This window comes from Eleginops maclovinus, chromosome 11 (assembly GCF_036324505.1).
Source record: "Eleginops maclovinus isolate JMC-PN-2008 ecotype Puerto Natales chromosome 11, JC_Emac_rtc_rv5, whole genome shotgun sequence".
NCBI lineage: Eukaryota > Metazoa > Chordata > Actinopteri > Perciformes > Eleginopidae > Eleginops > Eleginops maclovinus.
This window is the reverse complement of record NC_086359.1, coordinates 4693519-4717418: the sequence shown is the minus strand read 5'-3', so window position 1 is coordinate 4717418 and position 23900 is coordinate 4693519. Positions and strand designations below refer to the sequence as shown.

Here is a 23900-nt window from a genome sequence, read left to right as displayed (position 1 = left end):
ATTATTATTATTATTATTATTATTATTACTATTATTATTATTATTATTATTATTACTATTATTATTATTATTATTATTATTATTATTACTATTATTATTATTATTATTATTACTATTATTATTATTATTATTATTACTATTATTATTATTATTATTAGTATTATTATTATTATTATTATTATTATTTTTATTATTACTATTATTATTATTATTATTATTATTATAAGTATTAGTATTATTATTATTATTACTATTATTATTATTATTATTATTACTATTATTATTATTATTATTATTATTATTACTATTATTATTATTATTATAAGTATTAGTATTATTATTATTATTATTATTATTATTATTATTATTATTATTATTATTATTATTACTATTATTATTATTATTATTAGTAGTAGTAGTAGTATTATTATTATTATTATTATTATTATTATTATTAGTATTAGTATTAGTATTATTATTATTATTATTATTATTATTACTATTACTATTATTAATTATTATTATTTAATGCTCAAATGTAATATTTTGTAAAAGTGTTGAAAAAGTGATCACTCGAGTTTCTGGCTGTTTTTTTAAAATAATCAATGAGGTTACTGCCTGGATTTATGCATGTACTGGTCCCACCGTTTGCAAACAATGTGTATGTAACGATTATCTGACATAGAAATAGGCCACTGGGCCAGAGGCCCTTTGATGGGCCACCTAACTGGTCCCGTCAGTAATCCAGGGCCGTACGCGGCTTCCTATTGGCTAAGAAGGCGAGCGTCAAACGTACGTCTCTCCGTGCGCTGTGATTCCAGTCTTTAGGATGAGACGTTCAGGGGTCGAGAGGAGTGTACGTCCAATACAAAAGTCTCCAGATTCCCCTGTAAATTATTATAAATATATTTTTAATTAAACTGTATGCGACATTCCTTTTTATATTTATTTTGTATATCAAATCCAGTTTGAAGTAAGTCTCTTATCAACAGTTTTCACACAATTGGGAGGTTAAACTGTATACTGTTTTCTAGGGATAAAATGTGTTGAAATGGTGATACCAAGTGTAGATATTCTAAATATAGTCCTACGTATGTTTATTTTTCTTCCCCTTTGTGAATTAGCGTATTTGAATACAGTACATCCCACAAAAATAGGGAAATTAATAAAATACATTATTTTTAAAAATCATGAATATTCTTTCACAATAGCTAAATTAACTCTTAAACATGTTTTCACAAAGGGGGGGGGAGGGGAAACATTTATTGACTCTGTGCCTTTAAACATTTTTGGTTCTTCAGACAATAATCCATCTCAGTTTTGGATTTACGAGTTTACCAGGTGCTCTTGAAGTGCTCCAATTTCTGCATGTTGATGGATCCCACTCTGGGTGTGTGTGTGTCAGTGTGTGTACAGTTATGTGGAAGGGGGAAATGCTGCTGAGCAGACCTCCTGTGGCATGAAGGACGGGTCGGACTAGCAGGCCTGTGAACGGCGGACAGTCGCGATGGACTTCATGCTGAGCGGAGCGGCGGCGTGCGGAGCCTGCCTGTTCACCAACCCGCTGGAAGTGGTCAAAACTCGGATGCAGCTCCAGGGAGAGCTCAAGATTCGGGGCTCGTACCAGGTTTACTATCGCAACGTGTTTCACGCTTTCTACACTATCGGTAAGGTGGACGGACTGGCCGGCCTCCAGAAAGGGCTGGTGCCCGGGCTCGTGTATCAGTTTTTTATGAATGGAGTCAGACTCGGATCGTTCGCCATCATTGAGTCCTCAGGTTACATCCACACGGAGGGCAGAGTCAGTGCGGCTAAAACCACGCTAGCAGGAGCTATGGCAGGAGTGGTGGGAGCAGTGATGGGAAGCCCCGTGTACTTGGTCAGTATCTGGCTGTATTTACTTTTCATTGCATCGTTTAACAGGTGTATCATTTCAAGGTGAGCTGCTCCTTGTAACTTTGGACACACATTGTCTCCTTGACAGGTAAAGACTCACCTGCAGAGTCAGTCTACCTCCTCTATTGCAGTTGGACATCAGCACAAACACCAGGTAACACACACTGATGGGGTTTCATATGAATGAAAGCTGTCAACAAGTTTCCTCATGTGTTCTTCTTCCTCTTTCTGCCAGGGGATGACCAAAGCTCTGGCAGCCATCTACAAGCAGCATGGCATTCTGGGACTTTGGAGGGGCTCCAGTGCTGCTGTACCGAGGGTCAGCGTGGGGTCAGCTGCACAACTCTGCACTTTCTCCTCTGCCAAGGAACTCGTGCTGGATTTACAGGTTGGAATAGTTTACTACTTCCTCGCTGAAAGACCGCCTGAGTTTAAATCTCAACATGGGATAAGACTGACCAGAGGGATGTTGTTTCCTCAGCCTTCCACCATCTGTGCACGTGTTCTGCATGAGCACACTGTTCAGTAATAAACATTACTGCTCTGATGATGCAATGTTCAGCTTCTAACATGTTAAGAAAAAAGTGCTGCTTGTCTTGAAGACTATATTGTAGAGGTCACATCGAAGTCTTTGAACCTTCCATGGGCGTTTTTCTTTATTTGCTGCTATTATCTAGAGTCAACATTGGTAGGGGTTAAAGACGTGACTGACATTTTACTTTTGATTGTTCGGAAATCAGCAGTCGCATGATTTGGAAGATTCAGTTGTAGTCAGTAGCCGTGTACAGATTACAAAAGCAGTCATTGTGTCCCGACAAAGCATTGCACTCTTCTGGAATAGAAATTCGACTCCTCTCATTGCTCCCCCTCCCACTCTGAAAAAATGTAGCTTACATAACCAGTATACCGGTTACAGCTATCATAGAAATTCCATACTCGATAGTCTTAAATCTTTCCACACGTTCAGAAAACAATTTGTGACATCGTGGTTTATTGATTTTGACTTGGAACTGTTTTGAATTGGCTGTTTTTTAAGTGGTAAAAACTGTGTGTGTGTGTGTGTGTGTGTGTGTGTGTGTGTGTGTGTGTGTGTGTGTGTGTGTGTGTGTGTGTGACGTAGGTACTAATAATAGTCCTCTGTTTCTCTGCATGTATGAGATCACTGCCAGTTGGGAGTACACTGGTGGGGATAAACTGGTCTGGCATTGATGCACTGGTGCAAAAGTTGTGCTGCATTCTGTCACTGCTCACGTCTACTGAGCCTCTCATTTCCTGCTGGTCTTTGTGTTGTCTTCATTTCTCCCCAAGGTGTTCCCAAAGAACAGCTGGTTCGTGGCCCTGACTGCCGGCATGATCAGCAGCGTGGTGGTCGTGGTGGCTATGACGCCTTTTGATGTTGTCAGCACGCGCCTCTACAACCAGCCCGTGGATCATTTGGGGAAGGTGAGGATATGTTAAGGTTACTCTCACATCTTTAGCTTGGTTTTTATTGATGTGAAACCCCAAGTTTTATACTGTGGTTGCGGTCCGATTGTCAACCTTTAGCAAAGAAAGTTTCTAACTGAGGGATCTGACCCGGAAGTACCTGAGTGGCAGCCATGATAAGAGCTGTAGATGACCTCTATATTATACAATGTAGCTTAGGATACACTGGACAACCCTTTAACAATAGGAAAGATCGTGTAAGTGTTTTTGAAGCATCTTTCAAATTAAGCCAACATTTTTTAAAATTGTTTGTTAAAGTCTGTTTACAAGGTTTGGGGAGAGCTTCTGCAGGTGTCAGAAAAAGTAGTATAAAAGGTTTTTGTGACTCTAGAGGGGTTCAAGTGAAGTCTTCTGCCTCAAGTGATGTCCCTCGAGTGAGCTTTGGTTGAGTTTTCAGACTTCTGGGTGTTGGATTTGGAAAAAAGCTGACCAGTCCTCTGTAGCTTTGAGGCTAACGGCTCAAGCCATTACTAACGAAGACACTCCAGAGGTTGCGTTGGGATTGTCAGTTTAGCTTAGGAAGGTTCCTATCAGAGTGAAATGACCCGGAAGTAGTTGAGTGGAAGCCATGATAAGAGCTGTTTGTCTAGATATGGGGTGTCCGATGTTTTTTCACTGAGGGCCACATACAGAAAATATATGGAGAGCTGGGCCACTTATAGAGGTGAATATTGTCTCAAAAGTGAAGTTATATGTTAGCAAAACAAATCAAATGTAGGTGAATGATGCCCGATACTTGAAAACGCGTTCAGAAAAAAACAGCCTACATCCCGTCTGTCTTTAGGGTTTCATTTGTTTTGTTGGCAGCTCATTCCTTAAAACAGAAGCCTCAGATCGCTGATAATAAGAGTAAATATGAAGGTTCAATTTCAAGCTTGTTATAGAAATAAGTTATAGGGTTTTTTTTATCAACTAAGATCTGTTAGAAAATGTTTTAAATTCTAAATGACTAAATTTATTTGAAAATTGGGCTCATTAATATATTTGAACATACATATTTGAGAAGTACAATATAAGACGAGCAAAAGTTTAATTTGTGGGCCATGTTGCATTATACTTTTAGAGGGCCGATTTCAAAATGGCCTGCGGGCCGCATTTGGCCCCCGGGCCGTAGTTTCGACACCCCTGCTCTAGACGACAGAAAGGAGCTTTGAAACTTCCTTTCTAACCTCCTTTAGCTCAGGAAACACTGGACCTTCCCAACATTTACCCTGACACAGGGTTCATGTTCATGTGACTACGTTTGGACCGGAGGGTGAGCAACAATATGTTTCACTTAACTTTTTTATTACAATTCCAACCTGATGAAGAAAATACGTTTCACTGTTGTCCACGTTCATAAAGCCCACATAAAACAACAACATTGCAGGACACGGTGCAAAGTATCCAGGTGCGCTTACAGAACTGTAGTTTCCTCACAGCAGACGCACTTTTATCACGTCCGCTGGCGCGTCCTAAAGACGTCGGGTAGTTAAAGTGCAGTCGGATTCTCTTAAAGCCCGGTCGTCTTTTCCTAAGTTCTTTTGAATTCTCCTAACCACTATTCCTTAACTCTGTGACGTTTCACACAGAGGTGAAGGAATAGTGGTTAGGAAAAGACGATATGAGCTGATTTGAGGACAATTCGACCGCTTTGACTTGCATTGTGGGTAATATACGTGCCAGATTTTGCCACCCTGGTTCTGCTGCATGGATTTTTACATCTCCAACACTCCTCACACCCAGACTGACTCTCCTTTCCTTATATTTTAGGGGCAGCTCTATAAAGGATTCACTGACTGCTTTTCCAAGACACTGAAGAAGGAGTCCATGATGGGACTCTATAAAGGCTTGGGAGCCTCTTATTTCCGGATCGGCCCCCACACCATTTTGTCCTTGTTCTTCTGGGACGAACTGCGCAAAATGTACCAGCACCAGAAGCTCAGATAACACAAGGGACAGAGCTGGAAAATGGGTAACTCATTAAGCTGTGCGTTGTCCTCATTTAATGAGGTTAAAGGAAAACTAGGCTCTTTTAATTCATGTGAAAGAGAAAGAGCAAAGGTTACATTTTTACACTCCAATATGGAAACATTAGGTCTGTTAAAATATGAAACCCCTAAAAGGACTCATGTACAGTTTGCTTTACGTCAAACACTAGGGCTCTTTTGTAGCATTTAACTCCTCAGTTGTGCCATTCCCAACATATATCAAATAGCGTACACTGGACACTCGAACGTAGCTTATGGAGAAAGCATCAAATGTGGCCCCAGTTTGAGGAAATTAAAGCATAGTGCCAACACACGCCGCAGTAGCAGAACCACCACTAATCTAAAGTGATGTGTGCACATAAGTCCAGTAGCAGCTGCTCCATGCTCGATTCAAATTAACAAAGGGTTGTAATATAGAAAAGTGTATCTTAAAGGGAAACACAATGCACGATGCCAAGGGGAAACAAAGCGAGCTGATTTTACAGTGAAATGGTTGAAACGTGACATGAAGGCTGTTGAGTGTGTTGGGATATTTAACAAACCAAGCTATACAATTACGACATATCCAAGTGTCTCTTTTAATTAATAGAAACGGCAAACCATGTAACATTTATTGTACATTTTAATTAGTTATTGAAGACATAATGCAGCATAAACACACTTTTTTTAAGGCAACACCTACTTCAACTACTGCCACCGTGATGAAGATTACCTGAATGTACTTTATGATACTTTCACAATAATATTTAATGCGTTTTAAAGCAGAGACTAGCACACTTCATGAGTTATGTATGTTTACTTTTAAAGGGTCAGCAAATTCATTGTGACTGAAAATAAAATGCCATTGAGCATTTCACTTTAGACTTAGCTTATCTGCTAATGCACTTTTAAAAAGAAGTGCAACACAAATCAAATGTGGATAACGAATCAAACCATTCAGCTTTCTTTTAGGGTATTTTATTTCTTGCAAGAACGTTTAGTCAGTCATACAGAAAGTCTGCAGAGTGAAAGACGAAGAATAGAGTTTAGGTTGCATATTTAAACACAGAGAGGAGAAGTGGGGGGGTCGAGCTCGGTGATAATGAAAGCAACATTGTGGAAGTTTAGGGAGGCTGTATCAGGATGTTCGCGGTTCAACAGAAGAACATTGCAACAAATCCTTTTTGTAAGGAATGTTCCCAAAGCTTAGCAAAGAAGTGAAAGCTAGAAAATAAGAATCACGCAATGATATTAATAAAATCAGTGAGTGAGTATGATATTGTTCCATTACAAATGCTCATAAGTTCAGGAATAGTAGATAAAGGACTCTCTAAAAACTGCCAAATGTCACAAACTATTTATTGTATATGGAGGTGGTGTTTAATAAACCTGCTTCTGCAAAACTGTTTTTTTTTAATATACAATTTTAAGAATGAATTCATTACAACAATTTAAAATGACAAAATAATGTGTAAAATAAACAAGAATAACTATATAGCACCTTTTCAAACTGTTGAGTGAGTTAAATATAAATAAATCAGTGTACTCCTACAGCATGGGCTTTTTAAAAACTTGCTTCAATGGTTATTTATAATATTGACTTTCTAAAACACTTCATTTTTATTCTTGTTTTTATTTATTTAACTTCAGTCCATTTTATTCCATCTTTCTGTTTTTTCAGGCATCCGAAAAGTACCTTAAAATTCTTTAAAGCATCAGGTTATTAACGTTCGTGTAGAGAGGATGTCCAAATACATCCTGTACATATTTTTAATTGTACCCTCTCCAGGTCAGAAAAAGTGTTCCTAAATTAAATAGGCGTATGACCCGCCGGAAGAAAAGTTAGATTATGAATGCAGTTTATTTCCACACCGTTTGAAGGTCATGTTAGAGCAGGTTTGGCATCAATTATATCTAACAGGAAATAAACTAATGGAACTTTAAAATAATGCAGAACTGCTCACTGAGTAACCTTTGGTGCTTTCTTCATAAAGTGCACAATACCCCACAGTAAGTGCCAAGGCTTTCATAGTACATTATAGGAAGGCTTTAAGAACACTGTGTTGACATGGTTTTAATCAAAATCACAATGCCCATTTGTTCCAAAACCAGGCATGGGTTGTTTTTCGGTTGAGCGTTCTAGTTTAATATAGAACAGGATAAACAATTACTATAATAAAGGTGAGTCAAACAGACAATGAAAATGAGTCATTAAATTAATAGCTTGAACCGGTGTACCTTGAAGTGATGCAAGCTAACTAACGTTGGTTTAGTTCACATCGAGAAGCTGATTACTTTCTATATCTAAAAGCAGATTAGAAACCAGACTGTGAGAAGTTACTGGCTAGACGGAGCCTTTAATCAAAAATATATCAGCGGTAAAACATTTCCTTTTTTTAACATACTGTCTACAAGGAAACCAGCTAACAGAAGAATGATGGTTACTGAACTCATCTAGGAGGACCAAACGCATTCTAGATAAAAGACACGATGGGGAAACACTGACTGAGTTGTGCGGTGTTATTGAACGTTACAAGCTCTTATGTTTCATGAACGCGTCAACGCAGCGTACACACGGTTCCGCTGCGTTGACGCTTGCCGGTGGGCGTGTCTGGCGCGTGGGGTTAACGCGACCAACAACCAATCACATTCATCCCCTGCCCCGGACACACATACACGCGGTTTGATTGGCTAGCGCGTGTGCTGGCATATTAGCATACGGGGGTTTGCAACGCAGCCAAAGCGAAGCAACGGAACCACAATGCAGTTCAGCAATGCTTGACGTCACCGCAACGGAACCGTGTACAGAACGCACTTCCTGTTATGGGCAGCCAATCATTTGTGCAATGGACTCATGGAGTAAATAAATTATCTGACTTTTTATTGACAAACCTTGTGGCAGTATTTATTTCTAGTATGGGCTGAATTTATAAAAAATAAATAAAAGAAAACACATTTGAAATCCCACTTGTTTCCAGTTGTACTTTAGGGAGTTTTTTCATATTATTTTTATTATTATACTTATCTGTTTACACCGCACACAGTTGTAATTGATCACCTGGGTGTGGTTCAGGATATTTAATCCACCTGTTTTACCATGCTGTTTATTGTTTGGTTTTTTTCCTTCAACATAGCTCAACTATAACTTCAATAAGAACTCTTTTACTCGAAAAGCGTAAAAATGATGAGCCTAAGGGAGGTTGTGGCTGGAAGTTCATTTCTGTGATCTTCTGACCAGGACTTCCACAATTGTGCAATTGATGAATTTCCTTGTGTATTTAGAGAACAGAAAGCGAGTTATGCATTCATCAGGGGACCCCGTTATCAGATTCCGTTTCGCATTCAACTCAAATTTGAAGGATCTGGTTATTTTAGAAATAGAAAGTAAATATTTCGTCTCCTTCAGGATGATGTGTATTTAGTATACACATCATCCTGAAGGAGATGTGTATACTAAATACACATCATCCTGAAGGAGATGTGTATTTACCCTCCTCGTTTCTTGTATGAACTGTGAAAACTAGTTGAGCTTAAAACAAAACATATTGTTTAACTAACATATGTACAGTAGGGGCTCAGTCAGTAGGGGCTTGGACTGGGAATCGTAGGGTCGCCGGTTCAAGTCCCCGAACGGACTTGAAATATGGAAAGTGGACTGCTACTTGGAGAGGTCCCAGTTCACCTCCTAGGCCCTGCTGTGGTGCCCTTGAGCAAGGCACCGGACACCTCCATTCCCCCCTCCCCATTGCTACCCGGGCGCTGCACGGTAGCTGCCCACTGCTCCTAGTACTGGGATGGGTGCATGTATGGGACAATAAAGAGGGTTTCATCTCCGATTCTGTGTACTTAAATTAAATATAGTGGACTAAAAATATATAATACTTCCCTATGAATGGTAGTGAATTGTAAGTATAAATAACATACCAAAGTAAAGTAAGTACCTACATTTTATACTTGAATACATTTCAATTCTACCTCCGATAGGATACAGATAGTGACAAAGAAGCTCTTTTTAACAACCTGCAGGCATGAGGGTTTTATTTTTATTACATTTTTTTATATTTTTTTGTATTTTCTCACCAAAACTGTAGTTGGGATTCACATGCAGGATTTTCTTTGAGTATGTGTAAGGTCACATGTCTCGTTTCAGCTGGGTCACAATGGCATGGCCAAGTGCACAATGCTAATGCTGTGTAAACTGCAAACAAAGAGGGAACTGGAGGAGGTCAGTTTTTTATGTAAACATTGTTCTGTTCCACTGCACCTAAGGTCTTCACAGTGCTGACATAAAGGTGAGAGGAGGTGACGGCTCTTTTAAATCTTTAACTTTATTACATAGACAATGATATACAGCACTATTAAATTCAGCTTAAAGTGTAAAACAAAGAGAAGCCATAAATGTGTAAAAACAAATAAAGAAATGGTTTATTATATCTGGTGAGCCACATCCCATGTAGTCAGAGGTGGGAGAAGTACTCAGGTCTTGTACTTGAGTAAAGTAGAAGTACTCAGATCTTGTACTTGAGTAAAGTAGAAGTACTCAGATCTTGTACTTGAGTAAAGTAGAAGTACTCAGATCTTGTACTTGAGTAAAAGTAGAAGTACTCAGATCTGGTTCTTGAGTAAAAGTAGAAGTACTCAGATCTTGTACTTGAGTAAAGTAGACGTACCAGAGTGTAGGAATACTCTGTCACAGTAAAAGTATTCTAAATGTTCCTCCAGTGAAAGTAGAAAGTACTCTCCTCTAAATGTACTTAAAGTAGCGACAGTAAAAGTAGTCATTGTTTGATTGGTCCATTTCAGAATAATATCTCTGATATGTTTTATAATGATTGATCATTAAAGTGTTCTCAGAGCTGGTAAAGGTGCAGCTAGTTTGAATGGCTTTGTATACTGCAGGGTAGCTGCTGGATTTACTGCAGGTGAACTAAAGTCTGATTCAAGGGGTGATTATATTTCACACCATTAATCCAAATCTGCCTAGCAACTAAAGGGATTAAATACATGTAGTGGAGGAAAAGTACAATTAGCATAACATGGAAATACTCAAGAAAAGTACAATTACCTCAAAACTGAACTTAAGTACAGTACTAGTAGTAAATGTATTTAGTTACTTCCCACCTCTGCTCTGAGATGTTGGATGGAAAACACAAGCAAGGTTAATGTTTCCTGGTGCTGCCTAGGTTACCTCGGTATGTCTTGGCTGAGGTCCTGCAAATGTCCACAGTGTTACCGAGAAACAGTGAGCACTCTGTTTACGGTAAGGAGCGGGGGATCTCTGAACAACAGAGCCGACCAGCTAAACAATCAGAGCAGACTTGGCTCTGGTTTCAGACAGAGGCTGGAAAGAGGTGATGCAGCACAGGCAGTATGAGAAACATAAAGATCTTTTTGAACATTAAAGCATGGAGACATGTCCCTCATATGTGATCCTGAAAATGAGCAGAATATGTCCTCATTATAAAGGATCTGAAAGGAACACAAAGCCATATATATCTTCAAAAAGTGTTCTGTAAACATTTCCTGCTACATCCGTGCTGTATTTATATTCCAACATCTGGCTCAGAATCCCAAAGCATTTCCTTAAAGGACAGGAAGGATTTTCACACGATGTTTGTTTGTCACTGTCCTCCGCCTCTAGCTTAAAGTGTAAAACAAAGAGAAGCCATAAATGTATAAAAACAAATAAAGAAATGGTTTATCATATCTGGTGAGCCACATCCCATTTAGTCAGAGGTGGGAGAAGTACTCAGATCTTGTACTTGAGTAAAGTAGAAGTACTCAGATCTTGTACTTGAGTAAAGTAGAAGTACTCAGGTCTTGTACTTGAGTAAAGTAGAAGTACCAGAGTGTAGGAATACTCTGTCACAGTAAAAGTATTCTAAATGTTCCTCCAGTGAAAGTAGAAAGTACTCTCATCTAAATGTACTTAAAGTAGCGACAGTAAAAGTAGTCATTGTTTGATTGGTCTATTTCAGAATAATATGATATGTTTTATAATGATTGATCATTAAAGTGTTCTCAGAGCTGGTAAAGGTGCAGCTAGTTTGAATGGCTTTGTATACTGCAGGGTAGCTGCTGGATTTACTCCAGGTGATTTAAGGGCTGATTATACTTCACACCATTAATCCAAATCTGCCTAGCAACTAAAGGGATTAAATACATGTAGTGGAGGAAAAGTACAATTAGCATAAAATGGAAATACTCAAGAAAAGTACAATTACCTCAAAACTGAACTTAAGTACAGTACTAGTAGTAAATGTATTTAGTTACTTCCCACCTCTGCTCTGAGATGTTGGATGGAAAACACAAGCAAGGTTAATGTGTCCTGGTGCTGCCTAGGTTACCTCGGTATGTCTTGGCTGAGGTCCTGCAAATGTCCACAGTGTTACCGAGCAACAGTGAGCACTCTGTTCACGTTAAGGAGCGGGGGATCTCTGAACAACAGAGCCGACCAGCTAAACAATCAGAGCAGACTTGGCTCTGGTTTCAGACAGAGGGTGGAAAGAGGTGATGCAGCACAGGCAGTATGAGAACAATAAAGATCTTTTTGAACATTAAAGCATGGAGACATGTCCCTCATATGTGATCCTGAAAATGAGCAGAATATGTCCTCATTATAAAGGATCTGAAAGGAACACAAAGCCATATATATCTTCAAAAAGTGTTCTGTAAACATTTCCTGCTACATCCGTGCTGTATTTATATTCCAACATCTGGCTCAGAATCCCAAAGCATTTCCTTAAAGGACAGGAAGGATTTTCACACGATGTTTGTTTGTCACTGTCCTCCGCCTCTAGTCGCTCTTCTTCTTAGCGGCAGCCGGACTGCAGCAGAGGACCTGGGCCAGGAGGACGCAGCTCAGACAGGCTGACAGTGTGTGTGACAGAGTAGCTAACCAGTTTCCTGTCTCCTGTAGGACACAGTTAGGAGCAGTTAGTTAAGGTAACGGTGAGAACGGGAGTAAAATGTGCAGCTGCTATGATTCTGTCTGTGCATACCTGTAGAGACACAAAGATAAATCCAAGAGATCCGGCCCAGGACAGAAGCACAGACAGGGTGGACAGCTGGCCGGTGCTGCCGTTACTGTAGTTTGTTCCTGCCTGGAAAACCTGGAAACAACAATAACAGCAAATAAATGCTCTCTCCTCCTCCTTCATGCTGACTTCATCTCAAAAAGCGATCCACAAACAGATGTTATAAAGATATTCACGTGTGATTTGTTTATTTTGTATTTTATAATTATAGAATTCACAGATTTCAGTTTAACTGTGGTATGCATATTTGCAAAATATTAGTGTGACTTTGCAGCTCCTTCAGCAACAGGCTGCTGCACCCCCGGTGTCTCACAGAGAGATAACGCAGGTCCTTCCTTCCTGCAGCGGTCAGACTCTACAACCATCATGGCCCCCGGTAGACCCCCACACATATCACAACACTGACGATAACACCCCCTTGTGTTAATAACTGTGCAATATATACCTGGCTGCTATACTCAGAATGGTTTCTGAGGTCTATTTTTGTCTATTTTGTAAATTGTGTGCTTCTTGTATATATTTTTTGTATCTTGGGTATGATATTATTAAGCTGTCTTTGGCTCTTTCTGCTGTACAAATGAAAATGTTCCCTCTGTGGGACGAATAAAGGTATTCTGATTCTGATTCTGATTCTGAGGACAGCAGAGGAATTGAGCTGCAGAGAGATGATTGAGTTGCTACCTTGCTTGCAATTAAGGCTGCCAAACTGGAGGCCTGCATCGCTGAGACAACTGCTGCAGCTGCATAGGACGCCAGAAGGAAAATGGAACCCCCAAAAGCCAAGAGGAACAGAATTCCTGCCATGAAAAGAGAATAACAGGAATGAATAAGGACTTTTAATGTACACCAGCTGTGGTTTCAGACAGAGGGTGAAAAGAGGTGCTGCAGCACAGGCAGTACGAGACAAATAAAGAGCTTTTTGAACATTAAAGCATGGAGACATGTCCCAGTAGAGAAACAATAAACAAATATAAACATGAAAATAAGCATAATAGGTGCTTTTTAACTCAGTGAATAGTGCTCAATGAACACAAGGTCCCCCACCACAAGAGGGCGCTCCAGGACAGCATTGACCAAAGACTAGAACAGGAAGACGTTAAGAGTCACTGATAAACCTCTCATCACATTCAACATCAGACTGAACAACAAATGATCTGCACACAAGCTGTTAGTAGTAGAAATATATATATGAGTTTCAAGTACTTATATACAATATGCTCCGTCATACAGGATACACAGGGCCTTTCCATTTGTCTGTGACGTTTGATCTAACTGTGACTCCTACAAAAGTCCCCTGCTGTGAAAATACAGTAATGAATATTGAGTCTATAAATTAGTATTTCATAACTCAGGTTTCTAATACTCTGTAGAATATTTAGCAGGTTAAAGCCTTGCTGTGGCTTCATCTAGATAAACCTTAGCAGAATCTAAGTGTGTCCTGAATGTCACTACTACTGACAAGACCAGGGCGTCACTTTGTGGTAAAAAGTGGTGTGGCTTTTAAACCATGTTCAACTTACACAATTGTAGACGTTGTAATGGGGGTATCATTTGGAATAAAAAAGTAAATTAACAAAGGATTGGAAAATAAACTATTTAAGGAAATGGTTTAAAGTGACTGATCGTAACAGGCATGGTTTTATAAGGAGAAAGCTATGGGGGATTTATTTTAGCTTAGGACAATGCACATTAGGTTATGGTATATTTACATTGCATTTTATGTGTTATTAATAAAGAGAAAAAGAGGAATGTATTTTCATTTGTTAGTTAACATTTATGGGTGCAAGTTTCAGAACTTTTCTGTTATACCATGATAAAGTATACGGGCAAAAATCAGTCATTTTAAAAAGGGACACCTATGCCAGAAGATCATTGGACAGCGGAAAGCTCCATCAGTATGAGGTAAAATATGTTGGCTGATTTGAAATGTTCACTAGTAGATAGTGTGACCATTTTCAGGGATTTACATGCTCATGTGCAGACTAAAGATGAAAGACCGAAATTCAGAAAAGTCGAAATTTCGAGTAAAAAATCTGAAGGAAAAGAAATTGGGAGACAAAATGAAGATGATTAGGGCCACATGGAGAAGGAGTGATAATGAGAAAATAGCGGGACATTTTCAAAAGTCGAAATTAGGAAAAAGGTGCATGCACATTTTGGAATATGAATTTAAATTGTGCATGAGAGTGCGCTAACCTGTGAGGGTTTTGCCACGATAATGCAGGATGAGGAACACAATGGTGGCGGTCTGTGTCAACGTGATGAGCCTCTCAACCCAGGCACTGTGAAGAAGTACAACACATGCAACTGTGTATGAGTATAATAACAGCTTTACGGTCAGCTGCAGACAAAAGATTTCAGAGGAACACAATTCTCTGCAGAACATTACGGCTCACTGTTTAACTCGGCAGAACGTGCATTAATGAGTGTACACTTTATCGAAGGGATGTCATCAGTGCACACCCACGGGACTTTTGCATAGAGCTGGTGAGTCATAGCTAAATAAACTGGAGCAAACTAAGGAAAAAAACAGGTGAGACGAGCTGGAAGCTTGGGCATGTTGTTGACATTGAAGTACTTTCCAGCATCACAAACAGTAAAGTGAACAGAAGTTAATCTCAACTCAAGACATATTGAGAGGGGAAGAATTGAGTAACATCTGATTCATTTATGACTTCTGGTCTGGCGTACCAGTGAATCGGCACTGACGGAGAGCTCTTGTGTTTTTTTTCCGTTGCTATATACAGTGGGGCAAAAAAGTATTTAGTCAGCCACCAATTGTGCATGTTCTCCCATTTAAAAAGATGAGAGAGGCCTGTAATTTTTATCATAGGTATACCTCAACTATGAGAGACAGAATGAGAAAAAAAATCCAGGAAATCACATTGTAGGATTTTTAATGAATTAATTGGTAAATTCCTCGGTAAAATAAGTATTTGGTCACCTACAAACAAGCAAGATTTCTGGCTCTCACAGACCTGTAACTTCTTCTTTAAGAGGCTCCTCTGTCCTCCACTCGTTAACTGTATTAATGGCACCTTTTTGAACTTGTTATCAGTATAAAAGACACCTGTCCACAACCTCAAACAGTCATACTCCAAACTCCACTATGGCCAAGACCAAAGAGCTGTCAAAGGAGACCTGAGACAAAATTGTAGACCTGCACCAGGCTGAGAAAACTGAATCTGCAATAGGTAAGCAGCTTGGTGTGAAGAAATCAACTGTGGGAGTAATTATTAGAAAATGGAAGACATACAAGACCACTGCTAATCTCCCTCGATCTGGGGCTCCACACAAGATCTCACCCCGTGGGGTCAAAATGATCACAAGAACGGTGAGCAAAAATCCCAGAACCACACGGGGGGACCTAGTGAATGACCTGCAGAGAGCTGGGACCAAAGTAACAGAGGCTACCATCAGTAACACACTACGCCGCCAGGGACTTAAATCCTGCAGTTCAAGACGTGTCCCCCTGCTTAAGCCAGTACATGTCCAGGCCCGTCTGAAGTTTGCTAGAGGGCATTTGGATGATCCAGAAGAGGATTGGGAGAATGTCATATGGTCAGATGAAACCAAAATAGAACTTTTTGGTAAAAACTCAACTCGTCGTGTTTGGAGAGAAAGAATGCAGAGTTGCATCCAAAGAACACCATACCTACTGTGAAGCATGGGGGTGGAAACATCATGCTTTGGGGCTGTTTTTCTGCAAAGGGACCAGGACGACTGATCCGTGTAAAGGAAAGAATGAATGGGGCCATGTATCGTGAGATTTTGAGTGAAAACCTCCTTCCATCAGCAAGGGCACTGAAGATGAAGCGTGGCTGGGTCTTTCAGCATGACAATGATCCCAAACAAACCGCCAGGGCAACGAAGGAGTGGCTTCGTAAGAAGCATTTCAAGGTCCTGGAGTGGCCTAGCCAGTCTCCAGATCTCAACCCCATAGAAAATCTTTGGAGGTAGTTGAAAGTCCGTGTTGCCCAGCGACAGCCCCAAAACATCACTGCTTTAGAGGAGATCTGCATGGAGGAATGGGCCAAAATACCAGCAACAGTGTGTGAAAACCTTGTGAAGACTTACAGAAAATGTTTGACCTCTGTCATTGCCAACAAAGGGTATATAACAAAGTATTGAGATGAACTTTTGTTATTGACCAAATACTTATTTTCCACAATCATTTGAAAATAAATTCATTAAAAATCAGACAATGTGATTTTCTGGATTGTTTTCCCCATTCTGTCTCTCATAGTTGAGGTATACCTATGATAAAAATTACAGGCCTCTCTCATCTTTTTAAATGGGAGAACTTGCACAATTGGTGGCTGACTAAATACTTTTTTGCCCCACTGTACTTACAAGAGGGGGAAGTGGTGTGCTATGGCGTACACAACAGGACAGGAAAAGGCATACAGTTGCAGCAGGGCGGAGGTCAGGCTCAGGCCGTCTGCACTTCTTCTCCACAGTATCTTCAGCAGCTGAGGTAGCTGCGCTGCACAGAAACGACACAAACAACATGCAGTCAGTGTGTTTGGTGGAAGAGTCAGGATTAACAATACATATCTGAGTATAACCTTGACGATTGCAGTTGAAGACAGAAACATTTTGGTCTTGATTTGCAATTATTGTCTGTATGTCTTTGAGGGAGGCTGCTCTATTCCTTCTTATTATCATTGTTATTCTTTTTTAATAAAATGTGAATAAGGAAGTCATCGCAGTAAGCCATGAAAGAGTCATAAAAAGGCAGAGCATCATATGCAACAAAAGTGAGTTAAAAAATAAAGAATATCATAAAAATTTCACTAAAAAGTTCAAGTCTAGTTTCATGGAAAAAAGTCCTTTTATAGTCTGTCATAAAAACTCACATTTAAGTCTTTAAAAAGTCACATAACCACAAGAGTGTGGCATGAAATGGAAATAGAACAGTATAATTATAATTAATTATATTTATTTTTGTGCTTTCCATGTGCTCAAAGGGCTTTGCATTACATATTACATACATTAGACATGCAATACATTGAGTTTGTGGACAAACCCTTGCCACAGGATACAACAGCATGTGGACTGCAGTGGAAGCAAGGTGGAATTGAACCTGTGCTTCTCTGGTCCCCTAAACTGAGGATCAGCACACTACACCAATGAGCCACAGCCGCCCTTAATAAGGTCATAACTAAGTAAAGTATGTTATGTCTCACAGTACAGAATGTCTTTCTGGTACTCTTAGTATCCAAATAAAATGGTCACAGGGTTCAGTTTCTTAGAGACATTTAGAGATGTCACTGCTTCTGCATTTCAGATATTCAAATGCAGTGGTTTGGTGATAAGATCAGCAGGCCAGATGGTATCCTGCTGATCTACAGCGGACAGCATTACACAACAGCTTACCAGAGAAGCTTGTGTTTGATCACTGTGTGGGCCTTTGATCAATCATTTTGGAGAGGACAGACTTCTTTGTTTCTGTTGCATGATTACATCGGATTTAAGGTTTAGCTTCTTACCCAGGAAAGTGTCCAGTAAGATCCAAAATCCAACAACTCTGTTCATCACAAACTTTAGGCAAGCCACTGCGACAAAGATAGAAAAATATATATTAAAAACAATCACACATGTTCAACGCCTACTTCACAGTGAGAGGACCCTAGTTAGAGGTGGGAGAAGTACTCAGATCTTGTTCTTGAGTAAAAGTAGAAGTACTCAGATCTTGTTCTTGAGTAAAAGTAGAAGTACTCAGATCTTGTTCTTGAGTAAAGTAAAGTAGAAGTACTCAGATCTTGTACTTGAGTAAAGTAGAAGTACTCAGATCTTGTACTTGAGTAAAGTAGAAGTACTCAGATCTTGTACTTGATTAAAGTAGAAGTAGAAGTACTCAGATCTGGTACTTGAGTAAAGTAGAAGTACTCAGGTCTTGTACTTGAGTAAAAGTAGAAGTACTCAGATCTTGTACTTGAGTAAAGTAGAAGTACTCAGATCTTGTACTTGAGTAAAGTAGAAGTACCAGAGTGTAGGAATACTCTGTCACAGTGAAAGTATTCTAAATGTTCCTCCAGTGAAAGTAGAAAGTACTCTCCTCTAAATGTACTTAAAGTAGCGACAGTAAAAGTAGTCATTGTTTGATTGGTCCATTTCAGAATAATATCTCTGATATGTTTTATAATCATTGATCATTAAAGTGTTCTCAGAGCTGGTAAAGGTGCAGCTAGTTTGAATGGCTTTGTATACTGCAGGGTAGCTGCTGGATTTACTCCAGGTGAACTACAGTCTGATTTAAGGGTTCATATCGTTAATCCAAATCTGTAAAGTGACTAAAGGTATTAAACAAATGTAGTAAAAGTACAGAGTAACGTGAAATGGAAATACTGAAATAAGTACACCAAAGTACTTGAGTTAATGGTACTTGACACCAGTGCTTAAGTGTGCATAAAACATGATTTTGTAAAGGAGTTAGGGAAACAGTAGCCACATTTAACACATTGTATCACAGTTTGTAAAAAGGTTCACGACGGTAAACAAAGTGCTAGGCTAGAGGAGAAACGCCTCCGCACATCTGGGAAGCATTCCTGCAGGATTTCCCTCTCGGTCTTCCCAAATGTCCCCACCGTGAGCTCACCGTTCATGTGAAAGTTGACGAAGAACCTCTCGTAACATTTCTCGGGCATTAGAAAAGTAACCAGGAAGTGTTTGAACGGAGACGCGGCCATGGTGGAGCTGCAGCCGGGACTGCTGCTCGGTGACAGGGCGAGTGGTTCAAAGGTTCCCCGCTGTTTACAGAGGAGCCCGGAGAGTTCCCCTCACACCCTGAAGCCCACCCTCTCTCCCCCTCTCTGTTGTGTTCCCCTGTCGAGTTTTTAATGGCAAAAACATTTGGAGTCCTGCTATTAAAACTAGGCATCTTAAACAATGATAGCTAAATATATGTTGTTTGTTTTTGTTGAGCATTTTGTAACCTTAAAAAATAACTATATAAAAAGGGGTATAATAATAATAATAATAACAATAATAATAATAATAATAATAATAATAATAATAATAATAATAATAATAATAATAATAATAATAATGATAATAATAATTAATAATAATAATAATAATAATAATAATAATTATTATTATTATTATTATTATTATTATTATTATTATTATTATTATTTATTTATTTAATAGAAATACTTGCCTGGAAAAGTCTTTGATGTAAAGTTTTTGCTTTTTTCCCACGTGAAGAATGGGTTATTTTAATTAAATGTTCCTCTTCTTCCTTAAAAATCCAGATTATAGGAAAATGCAAATATCTATTTATTTTTTAAATTGTATTTATCTGTGGAAAAATAAGCCATTTAAATTAAATCTTTTAAAAACTAAATTTAGAAGAGGTTTCCTTTTTAACTTAAGATAAAGACATAATAATAATAATAATAATAATAATAATAATAATAATAATAATAATAATAATGATAATAATAATGATAATAATAATAATAATAATGATAATAATAATAATAATAATAATAATAATAATGATGATAATAATAATAATAATAATAATAATAATAATAATAATAATAATAATAATAATAATAATAATAATAACAATAATAATAATAATAATAATAATAATAACAATAATATAGGCGACTATACATATCCAAGATTTTGAACAGGGAAAGTTAAACATCACACTGATGTGATTTTAAAAAATACATAAATAAATGCTGTACATTTTTTCACTCTTAAATGAATTACACTTAAACAATACAATTGAACACTTCCATATTTTGAAGTTTTCATCTTCAGACATTAAAGCCAATTTAATGCATTCATTGCAGGTTTGATTAATCTAAATCTAATCTAATCTAATCCGAGTTAATCTAATCTAATCTAAGGCTCCCTGGTTAGACACCTATATATTAGGGATGATTTAAACAGGTAAGTAGTTCATCTTTCACTTGAGAAAAAAAATGCTATTGCATGAAATGAAATGATGAGACATATCAAAATATATAATATACACATGTACAATATACATTTGCACGTATAATCCATACACGACAATGCAGTACAGATTTTACACCCATTTAAGTAAGAGCAGCACAAAGTATGCTGAATTAGAATAACTCCAATAATTACAATTTTACTGAAGTGCATGTGTGACTTACATATCACACCTCCCCACACCATCAGGTCACCCTAATGGGACTTCTCTTGTCTAAAAACAGGAAGGAATCGAGCAGAACGAGCAGGAGTCTGTAAAGCAGGTAGTCATTATTCACTCTGACAAGATGTGCACGGCTAAATGTTCAAAATGCATTGCTTTTTCTCTGTATCCGTTTGTGTTCATCTCCATCCTCTGCAACATCGTGCTGTTCTTCCCCGCCGGGAGCGTCCAGTACGCCAGAGAAGGACACATCACTGATGAGGTGAAATACATGGGGGGGCTCCTCGGAGGAGGTTTGTTGGTGAGTTGAAATAGACAGTGTTACAGCAGATGTGACAGGGCAGATAAAAGGCAATAAAATAAAGACAAATACGTGCACATTTTAAAAGTTAAGTGAAATTATAAATGTATATAATGCATAAATTGCACATAACAGTGATTATTACAGTACTGCTGAGTGAAGTTGCAGCAGAATGACAAAAGAAGAATACAAAAGAGTGTATATTGTACATATAGTAGCTGGGTTATTGCACAACATCGTCATAGTCAGTCAGTATTGTTTGGTGGTTGTACCGTCTGAAGGAGGTGACTTTGGAATAGATGTTGCCATTAACTTGTTTCTGAATTGTGTAGCCTCTTCTCTATATCGTTTATTTAATTGGTTTCAGTTGTCATCCACCTGTTGTAAGTCCAAATTTGGGGCTAAATTGGTAAAAATATGTGTGTCTCTCACTGTAGAAACTAACATTTTTTAACCAGAGTCTTCACGTATCACATTCGAGACCGTCATAAGGCACCGAGTCTTACATTTGTCGAGAAAGCTTTGAGAAGGAATTCCTCAAAACTGACGGTGGAAAGGTTTCCCTGGAGCTTTTTAAAGGAATCTTTTTTGCTGTCACTACACATCTCACATGCTTCATCTAACTCCCTGACCCCTAATGACCCCCTCCTCCACAGGTGTTGATCTCATCGATCTACATCAACTTCACCGGAGAAAATGGCTGCTGTGGGAATCGCTTTGGGGTGAGTCAGTGGGCAACTAGCTATAGTTAGAGCGCCTTGAGTTAACATTGTTTAGTCAATCTATTATTTGCTAAGGTGAAGAAGAACATTTTACTAGGTGCAAGTGTTTGATGGAGGCTAGTCAAGCGGACAATGACTCAATAAAATAAAGGGGAAAACAATATGCTGCATAATCACTATTGCAGAACTCTCAATGAAGGGATGAAAAACGCACATTTCATTTCCCCTTTTCTAACTACTCTTTGATAATATTTGAATATCAAAATGTTTGACATTTGTTTATCATTTGACTGCAGATGTTCTTTTCCATTGCCTTCGCTGCAGTGGGTGTGGCCGGGGCCCTGTACAGCTTCACTGTGGCGTTGCTCGGATTGAATAGTGGGCCCCTCTGCAGAGTTGGTGCTGACTGGACAACACCTTTCAAACACAGGTTAGGAACAGAAGTCACTTTCAGATTTAAAGAGCACATATATTGCTCATTTTCATGCTATATTTGCATTTAGTGCCTCTACTGGGACATGTCTCCATGCTTTAATGTTCACAAAGCTCTTTATTGTTCTCATACTGCCTGTGCTGCAGCACCTCTTTTCACCCTCTGTCTGAAACCAGAGCCTAGTCTGCTCTGATTGGTTAGCTGCCTGGCTCTGTTGTGATTGGTCAACTGCTTACTGATGTCCCGCCCCTTAGACTTTCACGTACAATATGATGGAGCGCTAGCCCATAGTGTTACACGATATCACTATTTAACAGTACACTATTTAGCGTTTCAGCCAGGGAGAGTGTGGGAGAGGAACTTTAACCTTAGCAGACCATTTACATGCACAAAAACCTACATAACACACTACAGGAAAAGGAAACCCCCCAAAGCATGTGGTGGTAAATTAAGCATCTTGTGTCACACAGTAATTCCTCCTACCTGGCCGACTCTTCCTTGTGGGGAAAGTGCGAAGAGCCTAAGAACGTGGTGCAGTTCAACTTTGGACTGTTCCTCACCCTCGTGGCCACCAGCTGTCTGCAGGGGTTGCTCTGTGCCATCCAGATGATCAACGGCCTCGTTGGCTGCCTGTTTGGAGCCTGCAACCAAAAAAAGGTGAAGGGCAATGAGGTCACACTTTTCACTATAGCAGTCTGAAGCAGATATTACTAAAAGTACTGTCCACCAGTTTAAAAAAAAGATTTGATGTGTGTTTTTTAACTTTCAGGAGCCATGAGTAAGGAGGAACTAATACCACTTCTGAAGATTTGAATGGTGCCACCTACTGGAAGGTGTGCCTTGCTTCCTCTGAATGAAATGCTTTGCTACTGCTGTCGTATGGAAGATTATTAAGGCCTAAAAGAAAATAAATTATGGGAAGAAGTTTTCCTGAAATGCAATGAGTTAATATACCAAGAACAAAGTCAGATCTCATTATTTTGCCAGGTATAATATAATATATGTTTTGTCATTTTAATACAATCAAAAAGTTGAGAATAAAATTGACATTTCAAGATTAAATTGGGACTTTTCTAAAATAATGTTCTTGTTTTAACTATGCTTCACAGTATTACAAATAATTAATGCTTATTATTGTCAAGTTTTACAATTACATAGCTTGACTGTTGACTACAATAAAAGTACACCCTTTTTATCTACACAAATGTTTCCGTGTTATCTCAAACTGCTGGATGTGTAAATTTACTTTTGAACAGCTGTTAGTCCTAGAGAGCCAACATGTTAGATATCAGGAAGGTTAAAGTTTCATATTCACCTGCTGATTCTCCAACACAAGGTAAAGTATATTCTGCCATTTAACAAAGTTAACAAACTGAGCTATTCCACTGCTTATTGCCTGATCACGTGGAGATTAAGTGGATTATGGCACACGTTCTCTTATGATGCAGCACCACAGATCCACCGTGTGTTGATATGGGAGTAAAAAGAAGTCAGTAAAACACTTGTGGTCAGAAATCCATAAAAAGAATAATCAGTGCCAGCCACCGCCCTGACATCTTTGTTATCATGAAAGGGAATCACCACGTACATCGGTTTCCTCCTGACACAGGAGTGGTTGCTTTAATCCTTTAGAGGAGGATGGAAATTGGTCCTCTGCATTTAACCCATCCTAGTACTAGGAGCAGCGCCCGGGGAGCAAAGTGGAGTGGGGATTGGAGGTGTCCGGTGTCTTGTTCAAGGGCACCACAGCAGGGCCCAGGAGGTGAACTGGGACCTCTCCAAGTAGCAGTCCACTTTCCATATTTCAATTCTGTTTGGGGACTTGAACCGGCGACCCTACGATTCCCAGTCAAAGCCCCTACTGACTGAGCCACTGCTGGACAGCAATCCCTTGAAGAATGCGTCGAAACATAAACTACTATGATTTTATTTAA

The 23900-nt window shown here is 38.9% G+C and overlaps 3 protein-coding genes across 4 annotated transcripts; 2 read left to right on the top strand and 1 right to left on the bottom strand.

Moving 5' to 3' along the window:
* Positions 1 to 1352: 1352 nt before the first annotated feature.
* slc25a35 (solute carrier family 25 member 35) lies at positions 1353 to 7244 on the top strand. Its single transcript, XM_063895479.1, has 5 exons — positions 1353 to 1879; positions 1985 to 2050; positions 2132 to 2284; positions 3205 to 3339; positions 5134 to 7244. Exons 1-5 carry the CDS (start codon positions 1508 to 1510, stop codon positions 5308 to 5310), a joined length of 903 nt encoding a protein of 300 aa, XP_063751549.1. The 5' UTR covers positions 1353 to 1507; the 3' UTR covers positions 5311 to 7244.
* Positions 7245 to 9640: 2396 nt separating this feature from the next.
* Positions 9641 to 19128, bottom strand: LOC134872803 (mannose-P-dolichol utilization defect 1 protein-like). Of its 2 annotated transcripts, none has more exons than XM_063896239.1 (7): positions 18969 to 19128; positions 17860 to 17925; positions 16721 to 16853; positions 14564 to 14649; positions 13049 to 13164; positions 12332 to 12442; positions 9641 to 12243 (listed from the first exon to the last, which is right to left on the bottom strand). In XM_063896239.1, the coding sequence occupies exons 1-7, from the start codon at positions 19057 to 19059 to the stop codon at positions 12127 to 12129; spliced, it is 720 nt and encodes a 239-aa protein (XP_063752309.1). In that variant the 5' UTR covers positions 19060 to 19128; the 3' UTR covers positions 9641 to 12126. The 2 variants fall into 2 exon arrangements, with proteins under 2 accessions (XP_063752309.1, XP_063752310.1); XM_063896240.1 differs by having other exon boundaries at positions 16775 to 16853.
* Positions 19129 to 20555: 1427 nt separating this feature from the next.
* LOC134871668 (transmembrane 4 L6 family member 4-like) lies at positions 20556 to 23171 on the top strand. Its single transcript, XM_063894477.1, has 5 exons — positions 20556 to 20811; positions 21468 to 21533; positions 21830 to 21963; positions 22437 to 22623; positions 22736 to 23171. The coding sequence occupies exons 1-5, from the start codon at positions 20635 to 20637 to the stop codon at positions 22742 to 22744; spliced, it is 573 nt and encodes a 190-aa protein (XP_063750547.1). The 5' UTR covers positions 20556 to 20634; the 3' UTR covers positions 22745 to 23171.
* The last annotated feature ends 729 nt before the right edge of the window (positions 23172 to 23900 follow it).

Excerpts from the sequence above, each read along its gene's own strand:
- slc25a35 (XM_063895479.1), top strand. The coding sequence starts at position 1,508 with ATGGACTTCATGCTGAGCGGAGCGGCGGCGTGCGGAGCCTGCCTGTTC. Across the intron at positions 1,880-1,984 it reads TGGGAAGCCCCGTGTACTTG|GTAAAGACTCACCTGCAGAG; the intron begins GTCAGTATCTGG and ends TCTCCTTGACAG. Across the intron at positions 2,285-3,204 it reads AACTCGTGCTGGATTTACAG|GTGTTCCCAAAGAACAGCTG; the intron begins GTTGGAATAGTT and ends TTTCTCCCCAAG.
- LOC134872803 (XM_063896239.1), bottom strand. The coding sequence starts at position 19,059 with ATGGCCGCGTCTCCGTTCAAACACTTCCTGGTTACTTTTCTAATGCCC. Across the intron at positions 16,854-17,859 it reads CTTACTGGACACTTTCCTGG|CGCAGCTACCTCAGCTGCTG; the intron begins GTAAGAAGCTAA and ends GTTTCTGTGCAG. Across the intron at positions 12,244-12,331 it reads TTATCTTTGTGTCTCTACAG|GAGACAGGAAACTGGTTAGC; the intron begins GTATGCACAGAC and ends TGTGTCCTACAG.
- LOC134871668 (XM_063894477.1), top strand. The coding sequence starts at position 20,635 with ATGTGCACGGCTAAATGTTCAAAATGCATTGCTTTTTCTCTGTATCCG. Across the intron at positions 20,812-21,467 it reads TCCTCGGAGGAGGTTTGTTG|GTGTTGATCTCATCGATCTA; the intron begins GTGAGTTGAAAT and ends CCTCCTCCACAG. Across the intron at positions 21,964-22,436 it reads ACAACACCTTTCAAACACAG|TAATTCCTCCTACCTGGCCG; the intron begins GTTAGGAACAGA and ends TGTGTCACACAG.